The following is a 15,607-nucleotide window of genomic DNA, read 5'->3' as shown; positions in this document are numbered from 1 at the left end:
GCCAATATGGACAGACTTATTAAGCCCAGGACAAGGTAAGCAAGCCAAGCTTATTTAGCACCCGTGTGTTCCGTGCTGCTTTCTGCTGACTACAAAGTGAAAGGCACAGCTTCTGGCCACCCTGTGATAATAATGTAAAAGGAGGATTTATCACTTGGGGGAAAGAGGAGAAAAAGAAGCAGCATGTGCGATATTTTAAGTAATAGGTAACTTTCATGGCAGAATGGAAAAAGTATTCAATGCAGCACAAATCAATATTGGAAATGATTAACAGAATGAACTAAAAGTGTGCTAAAAGTCCACAGAATACCTTTTTATTCTATATGTTTCAAAAACGGCTGCACGGCAGCGGAGTGGTTAGCATGTTGGCCGCACACTCAGAAGATCGGGAAGTCGATTCTCTGCTTGGGCATCTCTGTGTGGAGTTTGCATGTTCTCCTGGTGCGTGCGTGCATTTTCCTCCAAAAAAACATTCATTGTTAGGTTAATTGCCGCATGTATGAATGTGAGTGTGAATGGTTGTTTGTCTATATGTGCCCTGCGACATGCTGGCAACCAGTCCAGGGCATACCCAGCCTCTCGCCCAAAGACAGCTGGGATAGGGTGGACGGTATGTGGAAGATGGATGAATGTTTCCAAAATAATCTCAAGAATGAATGCATTTCAACATTTATAGTACACTACATTTATAGTACATTTATAGTACACTTGTGGTCATGCAAAAGTGATCAGACCCACCAGTGACTGGCATTGATATTATCAGTATCATCAGTATACCAACAATGGCCATCAAAGCCAATTTAATTAAAAGTTTATTTTAAAAAAGGCAGTGTGATCGACCATTAAAAAATCCAAAAGATAAACCTGACTCCATGTAAAAAAGTGCATCATTGTACATGTGACACATATGAGCAAAAGGAGAGCACCGGCCCTCGAATTGGCTCCACACTGGAAGAAATAGTTCAGAAACATGAGGTGAGGAGCCAAATGGAACCAGTGGGACAGCGCTTCAGATCCACTATCCAAATTCTGCGTCCATGGCAGAACCATGTGTGGATATACTAAGAATTAGTCCCGCTTGAGTGAATTACATCAAAGTGAAAGTGGCCTACTTACTATGCAATACGTTGCAGACGGAGCATCGCACGCCATGAAGGCATGGAGATGCCATAGACCTCACTGATGGAGCAACAGAATATAAAATAATGCTCATCATTTGGCTCTATAAATCACATGTTTGTAATTAGGTTGAATCATGCGGTTGAAACGGCAATTAAATACTCTCACAGTGTTTATAATTCCTCATATTATTTAGCGCTTTGTCTTGTGAGCTATTAAACAATTTAACTGTGGGAAAAAGCATGAAAGGTAGATGAATGGGTGGGTGCGTGTACTCAATGATTGTCGGTAAATCCTAAAGAGCATCGATTGGAGGTAGCTGCCACACAGATACCGAGAGTGCCTTTGAATGGGAAATGGTGTCCTCATAAATCGCAGTAATGATTTCCCAAGAAACTGAAATAGTAATCCAATAGACATCGTTAAGACACTTTTAATTGTTTTCCTCCCATGAGGAGGCCTAAAGATAAACCTTTTTTATTTGAATGGAATGCGTAGCTGTACAGGAGGTTATAAATGTTAACCAATTAATTTCTGTCACACTCAAGTGCTGCACTGATTTGGCGGCTGTTACTCCAATTAAGCTCATTTCCATGATACAGCCGTTGCAGTTTTTGTTTGATGCTCACCTTGGAAATCAGTAAAAAGACATTACTAGGACAAAAGGTCAGACTTTGAAATTATATTCAGATGTACGGCAACGATCAATAATTCATCTCAAAAGACAACATTATAGAGTATATGCCACATGTCAGCTGATCTATTTCTGTACGCCAGTCATTACGGGAACAGGGTGTGAGGTGCTGATGGAAATCGGATCTATAAAGCCTAATATTTCCATCATAAGTGTGTAATCATGATTGGATTCCTCCCCGGTTTCTCAGCAGAAGTAGTAATATGAGGCTTCTGACGACGGCGGTGCTGTAGGTCAGCGTGAACATATCGTGTGTGGGCCGTAGGACAAAGGCGCTGGTCTCCACTCGCACTTAAACGCCATGTTTAGGCTAGGTTGACACGTGCAATACAAACAGTGACCATCTGTGGTGGTTTCAGGCCCCGGTGCTTATCTTCTTTAACAGTGCAGCAGAACCCGTTTACTGTTTACTGACTAGTAGATCAACGTTGGATGCAAAAATGTTGGTCTCATATTGGAGGACTTAAGATCCCAATCCAGACTGTAACCCCCTTTTGGAACAGAATAAATGCTATAAGATGGCGTAACCCAGGGGTGGGCAAACTACGGCCCGGGGGCCACATCCGGCCCGCCAAGTGCTTGAATACTGTTCTTTCCAAAGTATTTCATTTAAACTCAGCATACAACCTGGCATCATGGCTTGAGCCAACCTTTTGATGGTTGAAGTAGCTGGTTTATCAATTTCATTATTTGATGTGGTCTGTTGTTTACAAAATGCTCCTAAAAAAAAGGGACACAAGCACATAATAATAATAAATATAAAAATATATATTTTCCAATAATATTAAATAAATAATAATTATATCAATAATACAATCAATAAAATATAATTAATTATTGACATTAATAATATTAATTAATAATAATATTAAATTGAAAATAATCATTAATATTAATGATATTAATTAATAATAGTACTACATAAAATAATTATTAAATAACAATAATAATCATTATTATTATTATACATTTAATTTATAACACACTTTATATCAAATGAATAATTTCAAAGTGCACATATAGCAGATTGCATGACACTTTTTTACATGTAAAACGTGTGTGAAATATACGTGTAAAACTTGACCGTTACGTGTAAAATATTATAGTCTGGCCCCCCCGTCAATGTTGTTAAATCAATGCGGGCCACAAGTCAAAAAGTTTGCCCACCCCTGGTGTAACCCATGTGATTCAGTCAGTCCTTTGCTGGGCTCAAAACCTCAAAAAGCCTGGATGGAGTTAAAATCTAGAGTTGCAACAATTAATCGATCAAACTCACACACAGGGGCCAAAACTCAAAGCCATCTTTAGGTGGTAGGCTGAACTCCACAGTAACCCCCCCCCCCCCCCCCCCCTCCAACCCGCACCAACATTTTTTTTTTCTTACATCGGAGTAGTGCTGTGCTGGCTTCATATTAATTTGGTCCATTTATGGCCTAAGCGATTATCCCATTAACTGAGACAAGCAGCTTCATATTACGAAAATGATCATGGTTGTATTCTTGTGTACCTTTTATTGTAGCTATTTGATAAACATTATTATTTAACATTATTTTAACAGAACATTCAAGCGGCAACCTGGTGTATGTGCACATATTTGTTCTGTCAGTTCAAATCTTTAAATAAAGAGGTGGAAATTAAAAACGTATTTTTAAAATATCCGAATAATTGAAAAATTAATCGACCGATCAATTAGTTATAAAATAATTAGTTGCAGCCTTATTAAAATCTCCGATATTCAACGCTCAGCATAGTTCTAAGGTGCAAGGAATGAGGTTTACTGACGTTCACTCACATAACCACACCGGCTCGCATTCGTTACAATGGCAACACGAACCGAAAATAACAAAGCAAGAGATTAACTGAGCACTGATGGGACCGGCGCTTGTGTGGGGTGAAAGTCCTCCAAGATAATTTTATGTCAAATGAGTCTGGGAATGTCATGGACAGTACTTTTAGACAACGTACGGCAATGTGCTTATCTACCACAGAGTGGAAAATGTTTCAGTCCAAAGAGCACTATAACACCAGTTAATTATAGCAAGGGATCCCAATGATTACCTCAGGACTGGCTTTCTTATGGAGACCAGACACCCGCCTTTATTTAACCAGGTGAAAAACTCATTGACATTAAAAACGGCAAAATGTTACAAAACGAAACATTTAACACATCAAAACCATAATACAGATAAAAACAGCTTACATATGAAAACAGTGTATTTCATGGTGCAAGCACCCTCAAAGCAGGATTTAAAAGCGTTTGAAGGGACCAGCTGTCGAACAGACACCTTACTTTACTTACTTTGGAGATGATTGCAATCTGAGGCAGGAGAACGGGAAGGTCTTTTCCCAGTTAGGTTCTCGGTCTGGGGACTGAAAGGAGCATAGACTACAACTGGTCTTAGGTTTGTTCTGTAGATACGATAGAAGCAGACCTAGTAGTGATTAGTAGATGATGTGCCAGTGAATGAAGCGGCACGTAGAAAACGGTGCCCATCCGACTCGGGAGTACAAAACTGCGTACAGCGATTTGAGATATGAGATGGATCCTAGTGTAGTGATTTTGCTGGTGTGTACTTATAAATCATAGCAACATAGTCCAGAACTGGCAGAAATGTAGTGGACACCAGTTGGACACCAGTTGGACACCAGTTGACTGAGAAATGGGCAGGACCTGATTCTAAAATAAAAAGAGTCTGAGTTTAGTTTCTTAACCAAACACTGAACATGGGTGGGGGGGGCGAAGGTGAGAGAGCTGTTTAACTTAATACCAACATATTTATATCGTGATACAGTAAACCTGGGATATATCGGACTCGGATATATCGGAAATTCGCTCACAACGGACAGATAAAAAAGAACCAATTTTTCTGTAATGCATTTCCAATAAAAATTCATTGCATATATCAGATTTTTTATAACGGATTTCGCTTATTTCGGACAAAATCTCCAGTCCCGTTCCAATGCATTTCCATGAAATTTCCCTGGCATATATCGGATGGCCACATCGTGGCGCTCCGATTCGCCGAATCGTGACAGGCCGCTATACGACGTCATTTGCAGCGTTTGCAGCGTTGCCTGCGCGTCCAGGTACATTGGAAACATAGTCAAGGAAGTGCCTTTTTATAACGGATAAAATCCCATTTACGCATATACCGGATATAAATCCCATATATGCGTAAAACGGACATTTTCCGGTATACGCATATAACGGATTTCGCTTATATCGGACAAAACCAGTGGGAACAATTGAATCCGATATATCCGAGGTTTACTGTACTTGCTCTGTTGTTGTACCGCTGTGAGGGATTATATGATGGTTTTAAAGTTTTAAAGCTCTTATATTTGGAACAGAGATACTCTGATCAGAGTTTTATTCTGCTGATTCCAATTCCAATGGTCCATTAGAGAGATCAGATGATAACGATGCCAATCACGTGGATTAACTGGACATTTAACTGGACAGTTTAGTTATGAATGGTATTGGCCAGGCTGCCATGGGACATTCCAAGTCCCCTTTCAAATAGTGAAAAATAAACATTTGGCCAGATTGTCTTCTTTTTCTATTGATTGTATTGTTTTTTGTGTGTGTGAACATTTTTTAGTGTTATTTGTCACACACCTGAATTTCATTTGATTTACTACTTAATGTAATTTACTTGTATCACTATTTTCTAGTTCTCTGGCAAGATTTAAATTGCACACTGCTTTATTGTCCAAGCACATCAAGCGGTGTGGCCTTCGTCTTTATGCAATTATTTGGTAATTTGTCATTACAGAAAGTTTGAAATCAACAGTTAGAATAAAAAAAAACTTCAAAGAGTTGAAGCAAATATTATTGGAGATTGGAGACCTCTGTCATTGTGTCACCATCTTAAGGCCGGACACACAAATCATATTTTAGACATAATGACAACATGAGAGTAAAATTGTTCCAAGTTAGTATGAACCGTACACTAACCATACACCAACTAACACCAACTAATCACATTGCTTGTTTGTTTTAACAACAACAAAATGTCACTGTGGTAAAAAAAGGAACATTTGGAGTCAGAATATAAGAAGCTAGGTGGATAATGTTTACTAGTTAGCTTAGGTTTAATAAGGAAGTGATCACACTGGCATCAATTGGCGTAGCCTGTGGCAAGCTGTCAAAATGAAGCTCCCCTTCCTCTTGTTTCCTCATGTTCTGATGTTAGCGACAGCAAGAACAAAATTTCAAAAGGATATTTTTGAGATTTGGGATTTTTAAAATAATTGTTTGAATTTGTTGGAAAATTGTGCTACTTTTCTGCATGGAATAATAATACAGTATGTCGAGATGAGGATGATGAGGTTCACATTGGGAGTGACCAGGATGGATAGGATCAGGGGCGAGTACACCAGAGGGACATTACATGTTTGAGGCCTTGGAGTGGCCAGACTGAGATGGTTGGACATGTCCACAGGAGAGATAGTCAATATATTGGTGGACGGATGCTGCCAGGTAGGAGTCATAGAGGAAGACCAAAGAGGAGGTTTGTGGATGTAGTGAAGGAGGACACGAGGGTAGTTGTGAGAGAAGACCGCATCGGATGGAGGTGGTTGATTTGCTGTGGCGACCCCAGAAGGGAAAAGCCCAAAGAGAAAGAAGATGTAGCCCCGTTGGCCAAGAATGGGTTATACTGGTCTGGACTATGGAAGACAAAATTGCAGGGTGTGGGAGTGAGGATACAACTAACATCTTAATTACTTCCACTGATCTTGTGAACAGCTGGTCCTTGAAGCACTTGGGTCTACCCACCACACGACACCCTGAAAGCAACCACAGTAGCTTTTGTCCTTTCGTTCTTTTTTTTTATTAAACAGTGAATTGGGAGTAGAGTCAAACTTTCAAATAATAAAGAGCAACACACAGAATCGCGACTAATAATGACTTCACCAAATACATATTGGCTCCAGTTCCCTTGGGCAAAGAGCACAAATGACAAGTAAAGAGTTGGTACATAAGTCCTCCCACTACTGCAGTCCACGTGTGATTTCAGCAGATTTCACGCTGCTGCATAACTGTGTAGGTGCATATTAGCCATGCTTTGCTGTGTGTTTTAATCCTTGACACTTCTTTGAGGAGTTGTGTTAATGTGTTAGTTGATGATCATTCATATGACTTCAGAATGCTAGATTTCGATCATTGGATGAGATCTGTTATTGCTGCCTGGACTTGCTGTTTAATTCCACTCCATTCCACCATGATCTACACGGCATCTGCAATGAGCTGTTTTGCATGATTTTTGGAGGTCAAAGTAAATATAATGCCATGCGGCTAAAGCGGGTGTCGTATCACAAGGCGAGAAAGAGAGGGGGACATGGCTGCTTGGGGGCTTTGTGAGCTCCAACCCTGACATGATTTAGAAGAGCTTAATTATAATAATCTGTAACATGGAGCAAGTGTTTGTTCGCTCCGAGGAAAACTCTGAGACAGTGACAACGGGCCAGCACGAGATTGCTCTGTTAAGAGGCCAACATCTGACATGCATTAGGGGGAAAGAGCTGCTTTTCAGCATCATAGCCTCTAGGCTTAATAACAAAGACATGATGTCAGCTTCTCAACTATATTGCACAATGTATTTTCATTTGGAGAAGACATCAACACACTAAATCCATTTCTGCAACAAGAACGCTAACAGTCTTATTTCATTATGTTTTAGAAATTGTGCGCAAATGCAATATTTCCCACCATGGATGTGTTGGCCAGACATCGTTTACTGATTGCATTCGTCTCGTTAATGATGCAGTTTGTTTTAGTGAATGCATGACCGTGTATTGACCAAAACGAGAAGAACCTTGACAACGGTGACACTTTTATATCAGCGTACGGTGGAGCAACGCCAGAGGCAAGAAAACAAACGTAATATAGGGATAACTGCAACATTTATTGATAGCATTATATTCCTGTGAACTAGTTTACAAGAAAATATTGGAATTACAGTCAGAATGATTTATACGTCCGTTGTCCTAACTGAGGCTGTTAACTCCCGAGCTCTATGAATATTATCACACTCCCTCGCTCACTCTTGCTGGCTTTCTACTCCTTGCTTTCACCAACAGATGCAACCTCTCAGCTCCATGTCTGATTCGTAATGAAAATAGCCGCTTTTTATGCTAATCTTGCAGCTGCATTCATTTTCCATGTTTATAAACAAATCACGTATTTTACCCCAATGACTTACAGTACATAATCAGCCTCCATTGCAGTTGTAGGCTATGTTCCCACTTGGAGTTTGTTCACGCTTGGTTGAGAGTAGACCAAAGTCATAATTCATCATTTGTGATCCATCAGTCCATCCAGCCATTTATTCAAGTCCATCATCATCACACCCACTCAGCTGTTTTGTTCTACACGGCGCCACACTGATGCATCTTGATCGTGTCTGCGTTGTTTAAAAGAGACAATAGGACACAAGGTAATAGGTACTTTAAACATACCAAATATACACCGGCCTTACTTTCCTTGAATATAAATCATTTTGTGGAGGTTGAGGCCGAAGAAACAAACATCTTTGCTTTGTAACAAGCAGCCAACTCCCTTGTAATGTGTTTTCTGTCATGCTTGGACATCCACTTCTAACTGACCGCTTCCATCATTATTGGAGATGCAATCAGTGCCAACTATCAGTGGCATCATGCCGCAGGGGGCTCTGTCACTAAATAGCGGGTTAATTATAAAGGCGCCACGATTTTCCAGGTTGTGTTGAAAGGCTCCTAAAGACAACAATGTAATTCGGGGAGTCAGGAAATAGCTGGCACGGAGGTCACTAAAAGGCATAATTGGACCAGTCAGTCAATAACGCTCCTGCCTTTGAGGCTGCTAATGAAGCGCAAGAGACACGGCCCTGCATGGCTACCGGTTACTTGGGCAACAGGGACATGACTGCACACTCGCTTGCATTCAGATACATCTCTTTCCTCTCGAGGCGCATGACTGAAGCTGAGGAAGTGCACGGCATTATGAAAAAGGTGGCAGCCGTCCAATTCTCAGAGGGAAATCTCTTAACATCACAGTGGGGAAAAAGTACACACTATTAACATATTGTGTCTGTTACTCTCCTGTTTCTCCTGCAGCTGGAACAACATACATATTCGGGCGAGATGGTGGACTGATCACGTACACATGGCCGCCAAATGACCGGCCCAGCACGAGGGCAGACCGTCTAGCCATTGGCTTCAGCACCCATCTGAAGGATGCGGTCCTTGTGAGGGTGGATAGCTCCTCTGGTCTAGGAGACTTCTTGAAACTGCACATCGTAAGTGGAAAGACACGTTAACGACACTCGTAAGACCTCAATAATCAAATGGTCGAAATGAAACTGGCAGGATGGGTTTTGGTTAAATTGATTTCTATATGATAACAAATGATATGGTATCATCAGAAGTTGGTGTTATTATCGGAAGTTACTCCTCATCAGGACATCCTTCCATCTGCGTCAGTGTGGCTTTCTGGACACACCTAGACCGCTTCACACTTTAGAATTTAGAATTTATTTTAAGCAACCTCTGAAAAGGTTCACCTGTTCTTTAGTGCTGAATCTATATGTCACTTCCTTACACCCAAGTGTCAGATCAACTGGGTGTTTCTTGAATTGAGGTCGTGGGTTGTAGTGGTACACATGGTTGGCTTCATTACTTGATTGCCCGTCTTTGGTTGGCAACCAATGCAGGGTGCAATCTGCCTTTTTTCCCACGGTCATCTATGGTAGGCTCTAGCTTTACCTGAAATAGATAAGTAGTAGACAATGGATGGACATCCAAAAAGGCCTGCACTGGCCGTTCAATTCTTTGCTGTGTGTTTTGCGGATGCAATGGGAAATGATGCATCGGTCATGGTGTCTTGTGTTTGGGTATCCATGACCTGGGCATAACTGTGCCGGCTGCCAACACCAATGCTAAACGTTTCAGGGTTCTCTGCACACATACACAGGAAATCAACACACTTGAACACACAAACTGTTTTCTTTGGTGTGTTTTTTGCCTTTATTATTCTTACCAAGTTCTCACACTTTACGTACTTTTGGCTAACTTAGCAGTTTAAAAGGAAACAACTCGTTTAATACAGCCCATTAATCACAGAATGTCATGCATGCACACTAACAAGGCCACTAAAAAGAACGTTCATTGGAGTACATCAGCAGAGACAGATGTGCTCAGTCAGATGGGCGACTGCTTCACTGGGATTCAGGATTTGTAAAGCATCATGCAGACAATTGGCAAGGACCAATAAGATTGGACAAGTAGGGCATCTTAAGCTGAATTACAATGAAAGCACATTTATTCTTTAACACATACAAATCTTATGAATGCTTTATATTATAACTCTGCAGTTAATTATGAATACACACAATGTACACCTAATAGAAGGCCATGGTATGTATGATAATTATGTACCATTGAAATAATTTGTTTCAGACCCTAAACTGATGTCCAGGATAACCATCTCCTTGGGGGGCAGAAATGTTTTCACGCCCTTTGATTTGAAATACTATTTATAAAGTGATTATATTGATGTATTGATCTGTACTGCACAGACTGAACTTGAAAAGGAAAATAGCAAAATGTAAGAGTGCATGAGTGCATATTCAAGAGTCAACTCGCATGTTGACTATGATAAGTTTCTACACGTTGGCTGGTCTGAAAGTTGCCTCCCCCACTCTCCCAATTCCTCCCCCCGGGGTCCCGCCCCCACACTGCTCTAGTCTAATTGAGGCGTGCATTAATCTTTTGCAAAATGCCATTTAAGTACTGAATTCCACTGATTTCAATGTAAAATGTAAATAGTTTGCTTTGATGACATTGTGTTTTACCTTGCTTATAATTATAAGCTGAGATAGACTAAAATGACTCATGCATATCAGTTCAACAGCCATTGTTTCCTAATGCATATCTCCTCGCAGACAGGAGACCTTCAAGTTGTGAGTCAGCGTCAAAATATAAAAAATATTGAAATGTAGCTTTGTGTTTGGTGTGTGTTGGGTGCCAGATATAAAATGGGGCAATAGTGCGTACACCCAGAACACCACATTTAAGAAACTACTTCTTCTACTTCTTCTCATGGGATAATACTATCAAATGAAACTTAGATATAACTCCAGAGTTGTCAGTGTACAGCTTGGGAAGCTGTTGATTTGTTGTCCTCCTTGAATGTGAAATGTGTCCATAGTGTGAATATTTTGTGTAAGCACCATCGTCCGTTCTCTAGTACTCCACTTGGGCATGGAGTTCTCCAGAGCTGCACAAGTTGTTGCTGGAATCCTCTTGCACACCTCCATGTTGATATCACTAGTGGATCCAACGGACGATAGACACCTTGGCCTCTCCATCTTCCTTCCGCTCAGTTTGGTTCAGGTCAGGAGACACTTGTCAACATGGAGGTGTGTTTGGGCTCCTTAGCGTGTTGGAGAACCGCTATGTGGCCCAGTTTCCCAAGGAAGGGCATCGTACTTCAGAATATCACAGTTAATGTTGGACATCCTGTTGGACAACTGTGTTCCCAAGGGGCCCTTACATTTGCAAGGGACGCCTGCAGCATTCATGCATCCCGACGCTATGATGCTATCTCCGCCATGGTTGACTGGGGGCGAGATGCGGTTATCTTTCAACTCACTTGTATAATGGTCGTGTGTTTAGACATTTTCTGTGGCCAGTAAATCCCGCTGGCTCCCACTGGAGGACAGAAGCAGCATTGCACCACCATCCATCCATTTTTAATGCTGCTTGTTCGCCAATGAAATGCTTCGCTCAGACTTTATTTATTAGATATAACTTTTGAGTGTAAAGTTGCTGTGTGATGAGTTTAATGTTCTTTTCTAAATTGACAACGTAAGTTAGACTGTAATGAGTACTGACCTCCTGCAATTTCCAATGAGTTTTTTAAGCTTTTTCATAGCTTAGATCAGAGGTAGGGAACCTATGGCTCGGGAGCCAGGTAGGGCTCTTTTGATGACTGTATCTGGCTCTCAAGCATTTCTTACCACAATAAAAATGTATTTTTGCTAACATTTTAAAGTAAACCATCACAGAAATGACTGTTAAAAATAATATTCAAAATCAACAACTTTCTTATGCATTTTAATTCGTCCATCTATTTTCTACTGCAATACGGCCAACCATATCCATCTTTCCTGATGATATTTTCCAGGTCAAACACCAAAACTTGATTATTACTGGGTAATGCGGTAGTCTACCTCGGTCATTGAGATGTCAACATGTAAATGTAAACTTTCCTCCTTTAGTCAAACAGTCACCTAGCTAAAGCTGCAGAACCAAGCCTTCTGGTGAAGATGGCCAAAAGAATGAAATACGTGTACTGAATACGGTTCAAAACTATGCAGCAGCAGAAGTTGCATTAATGGCAGCAAGTATTTGATTTATTATTAGACACTGCGCTGCTCACGAAAGTGTGCTGGCCACACCCCATTGGCGTGGGGTAGTGTGCCTGGTCTACATAATTAGAGCCCATTATATCTAAAACTGTTGGTCTTACATACAAATGCACACATTTTATTGCATTCAATGTTTAAAAAAATGTATATGGCTCTCACAGATACACATTTTAAAATATCTGGCCTTCATGCCTCTCTTAGCCAAAAAGGTTCCCGACCCCTGGCTTAGATAAAGACGTGCCTGGTCCGTTCCATGACGTGGACACATGAGGCTTATACACAATTTTTGGTATGTCAGTGTAAATACATGTTTTTAATTGTTACTGACTGTGGACAATTGTAATGAGTGGCATGTGTGTCAAACTCAGGTAGGAGCTCTCCTGCAGCTTCCAGCAGATTCACTTGTTATGCCGTGTTGCAACATCCCACTGACAGGGAGAACTGGGTGATAAGGCATGTTTTACACACAGGGGCAGTAGGCTGTGAGAATCCCTTCTCCTCTCGCATCAGCAGTCACCAGCAATGCATTCCCCTAATTATGTATTTATTAATACAAAATATTTTGGAAGCTTTGCATTCCGTAAAAAAAAAATAGAAGTCAATTTGGATTTTATGATGCACAAAAGAGACAGAGACTGAATGTCGTGTTCATGTATTTATGAATCAAGTTGTTGTTGTCACACTTGGGTGTTCAATACAATAATAGTTCTGCAAGTATTCATTGAGTATGAAAAAAAAAATCCTGTCCGGAGCATCGGACTGGTTCCCATGGTGCCTCCATATGTCCTTGTGTTACTTCGGCTCTGATCAGAGGAGTATATCTTCAGCTGTATGAGTTGGGATTAGACCAGATTTTGGTATTCACACCCTCTAAGACCCCTTCTCCTCCAGCTTCCCTCACGCACCTAATCTCTGACTCCCATTTCACAGTGACAGGGAAGCCATCGGGCCTTGAAGGACACAATCTCAGCTCATACTTTTTTTTACAAGAAGGAACATTCAGTGTAATATGCGGAGACGATGATTTAAATGCACCTCATCGGAATTGTGATCACTCCCCCATCTCTCCTCCTCTGTTGCTGATAAAGATAATGACAGTGAAGTCAGTGAAGCACCAAATGTACAACGATCATTCTCCCCCGGCTCATCGCTGAGCGCACATGGACGCCGTTTCTAATCCTGTTTCAGTCTTTTTGGCCTCTTACCGTATCATAACTCAATTGTTTCACACCAAAGATTTACCGTTTTATGACAAAATGTGACAGTGAGAAACCAATGTTCGCATATGATAAATAAACCCTTGCAACCGAAATGCTGAAATGATAAATCTCTACAGTGCCATTATGCATTCATAGCGGAATGGATGCTAACTATAATCACGATGTCCATCATTGTTTGTTTGGTGAATGCAATTAAGATAATTTCCCCAGATGCTTGTCTAGTTTAATTGAAGAATAACTTGTTGATATCCTCACGTCTATTAAATGGAGTTACTTTATTTATATAGCTGGAGTTAGGCTGCATGATTCAAGTGACACAATTCCATGTTTTTCTCCCATATAACCCACTTAGGATATTGGTAATGTAGCACAAAGACAAAAGAACTAATTAGCATATATATTTAGCTCGATATCAGGCCTCTTTCAAATGTGGCTAAAATGTGATATCAGTCAAATACGTTGCAATGTTAGTGTAGTGTAAACTACTTGAAATAAAATACTGTCAATGTGAACATGACATCTATACCGAAGTGACACCAAAGTACAGATCATGACACACGTGTGTCCACACATGACACACCCATGATGAAGTAAAACACACCCACTATCCCCAAGTACAGACCCTTAAATATAATCAAAATAGTGCACATTCTAAGTGTTCAGCAAATGTAAGGGCAGGTATGTTGTCACTTGGTCTATTGGTCACTTGGAAATAAATGTAAATAGACAAATGTTTATCGGCACTGAAGTGGAATGTTTCATTTAGAAAAGCCAGCCTTTGTTATTGTACCATATGAAGAAATGTGGGCCAGGTTGTCCTCTTTTTACGGTGTCCTGTGTTTACGTTTGCACTCCCAAAAATTAATAAAAAAAATATGTTTAGTCCGAGACGCAGCAGAGAACTGGTTACAGCTCAGCGCATCTGGGAAGAATACACTGTACACTCAATATTGGCCGCACTTGTAACATCGACCTGGGCTTTGCAAGGACTATGAGTAGGTGGGGGATCAACAGCCTCGATATTGCAAATACAGTACAGGCTACTGTTGGCTGAACCGTGCCACAACAACATCAGCAAACTGTCGTCTGCATGTAGTCTTCACCTGCACCCACAACAACACACACAGTCGGGACTCTCAAACACTCGAAAATCAGAAAATAACGGAACTCGTACGTAACCAGAGGGCGACCTGTATTTCTCTTTTATCTTCTCTATCTCTATTTCCCTTCTTAAACCAGTAGTACTGGGTACTGTCTGATTGCATCATCAAAAATTAATTGTAGCACAACCACACCAGGACTATATCAGACTCATCTGTTGCACAGCAAATATTTTGTGGCACAATGCAACATCCAGATTACCTAAACTGGACGACAGGTACTGTAAAAAACAAAAGCCCAAAATAAGATGAGCCATTGGACGACATTCAGTATATAACATGACATTCATGGTTGCTCGAATTTTGTGGCAGACTTCTCTATTAAAGCACATTTTACTTTTGAGGAATTTTATCCATCATTCATATTTTTCATCTCAAACAAGAACATAAGTCAACATCCCAGCCCTCTATTTTAAGCAACTCATTGAGTGCGCAATGGCGGCATCTGAGTTGTTTTCACATTTTGTTGTCAATGAAGAGCGACAACGAGCATTACCGAAGCCTCGCCTCATTCTCAGGCAAGGCCCCTTGGGGTCCTAGAGCTTGTTTTTGTGCCGGCTCTCAAATCTCAGTGTGGGGGGCTGGGGACTCTTCCAAGTACCATCTTCTATTGGTTTCTTCTAATTGCCTACAAGCCTTTAAAAACAAGCAATGAAGGCACTCAGGCTAAGACAATATACTCTGAAGTTAATGTATTCCATAGATGAGAGAGGATGGTGGAGAAATAATGACTTCTCTGCTGGAGCATTGCTCTCGTTTTCTTTTTTTTCTTTTTTTTTTTAGATGTCTACCAGAAAGGGGATTTTATTCCACTGATGGATCACAATTTTACTGTATTTTCAACTCTTGCTCCCCGGCCGATTAATCAGGAAAAGTAGCTTGAGGCTTTGTAAATGTATGAGATGCACAATGTGTGGGACGGAACGTTCAAAGTCGGTATATCTTAGTTTGTGCTTCTGAATACGCACAAATGGTGACAGCGGATTTGATGCTTAGGTGCTT

At 40.7% G+C, this 15,607-nt stretch overlaps 1 protein-coding gene across 18 annotated transcripts in view; it reads left to right on the top strand.

Moving 5' to 3' along the window:
- Positions 1-15,607, top strand: part of LOC131107920 (neurexin-1a-like) — a 282,890-nt gene that overhangs the window by 185,948 nt on the left and 81,335 nt on the right. For all 18 annotated transcript variants that reach the window (XM_058058402.1, XM_058058406.1, XM_058058399.1 and 15 more), the window contains one exon: positions 8,912-9,093. In XM_058058402.1, the coding sequence (XP_057914385.1) occupies positions 8,912-9,093 (182 nt within the window). The remainder of the gene's footprint in view (positions 1-8,911; positions 9,094-15,607) is intronic.

This window comes from Doryrhamphus excisus, chromosome 20 (assembly GCF_030265055.1).
Source record: "Doryrhamphus excisus isolate RoL2022-K1 chromosome 20, RoL_Dexc_1.0, whole genome shotgun sequence".
Classification (NCBI taxonomy): Eukaryota; Metazoa; Chordata; class Actinopteri; order Syngnathiformes; family Syngnathidae; genus Doryrhamphus; species Doryrhamphus excisus.
Note: the sequence above shows the minus strand (reverse complement) of the source record. Positions and strands in the feature narration are given on the sequence as shown.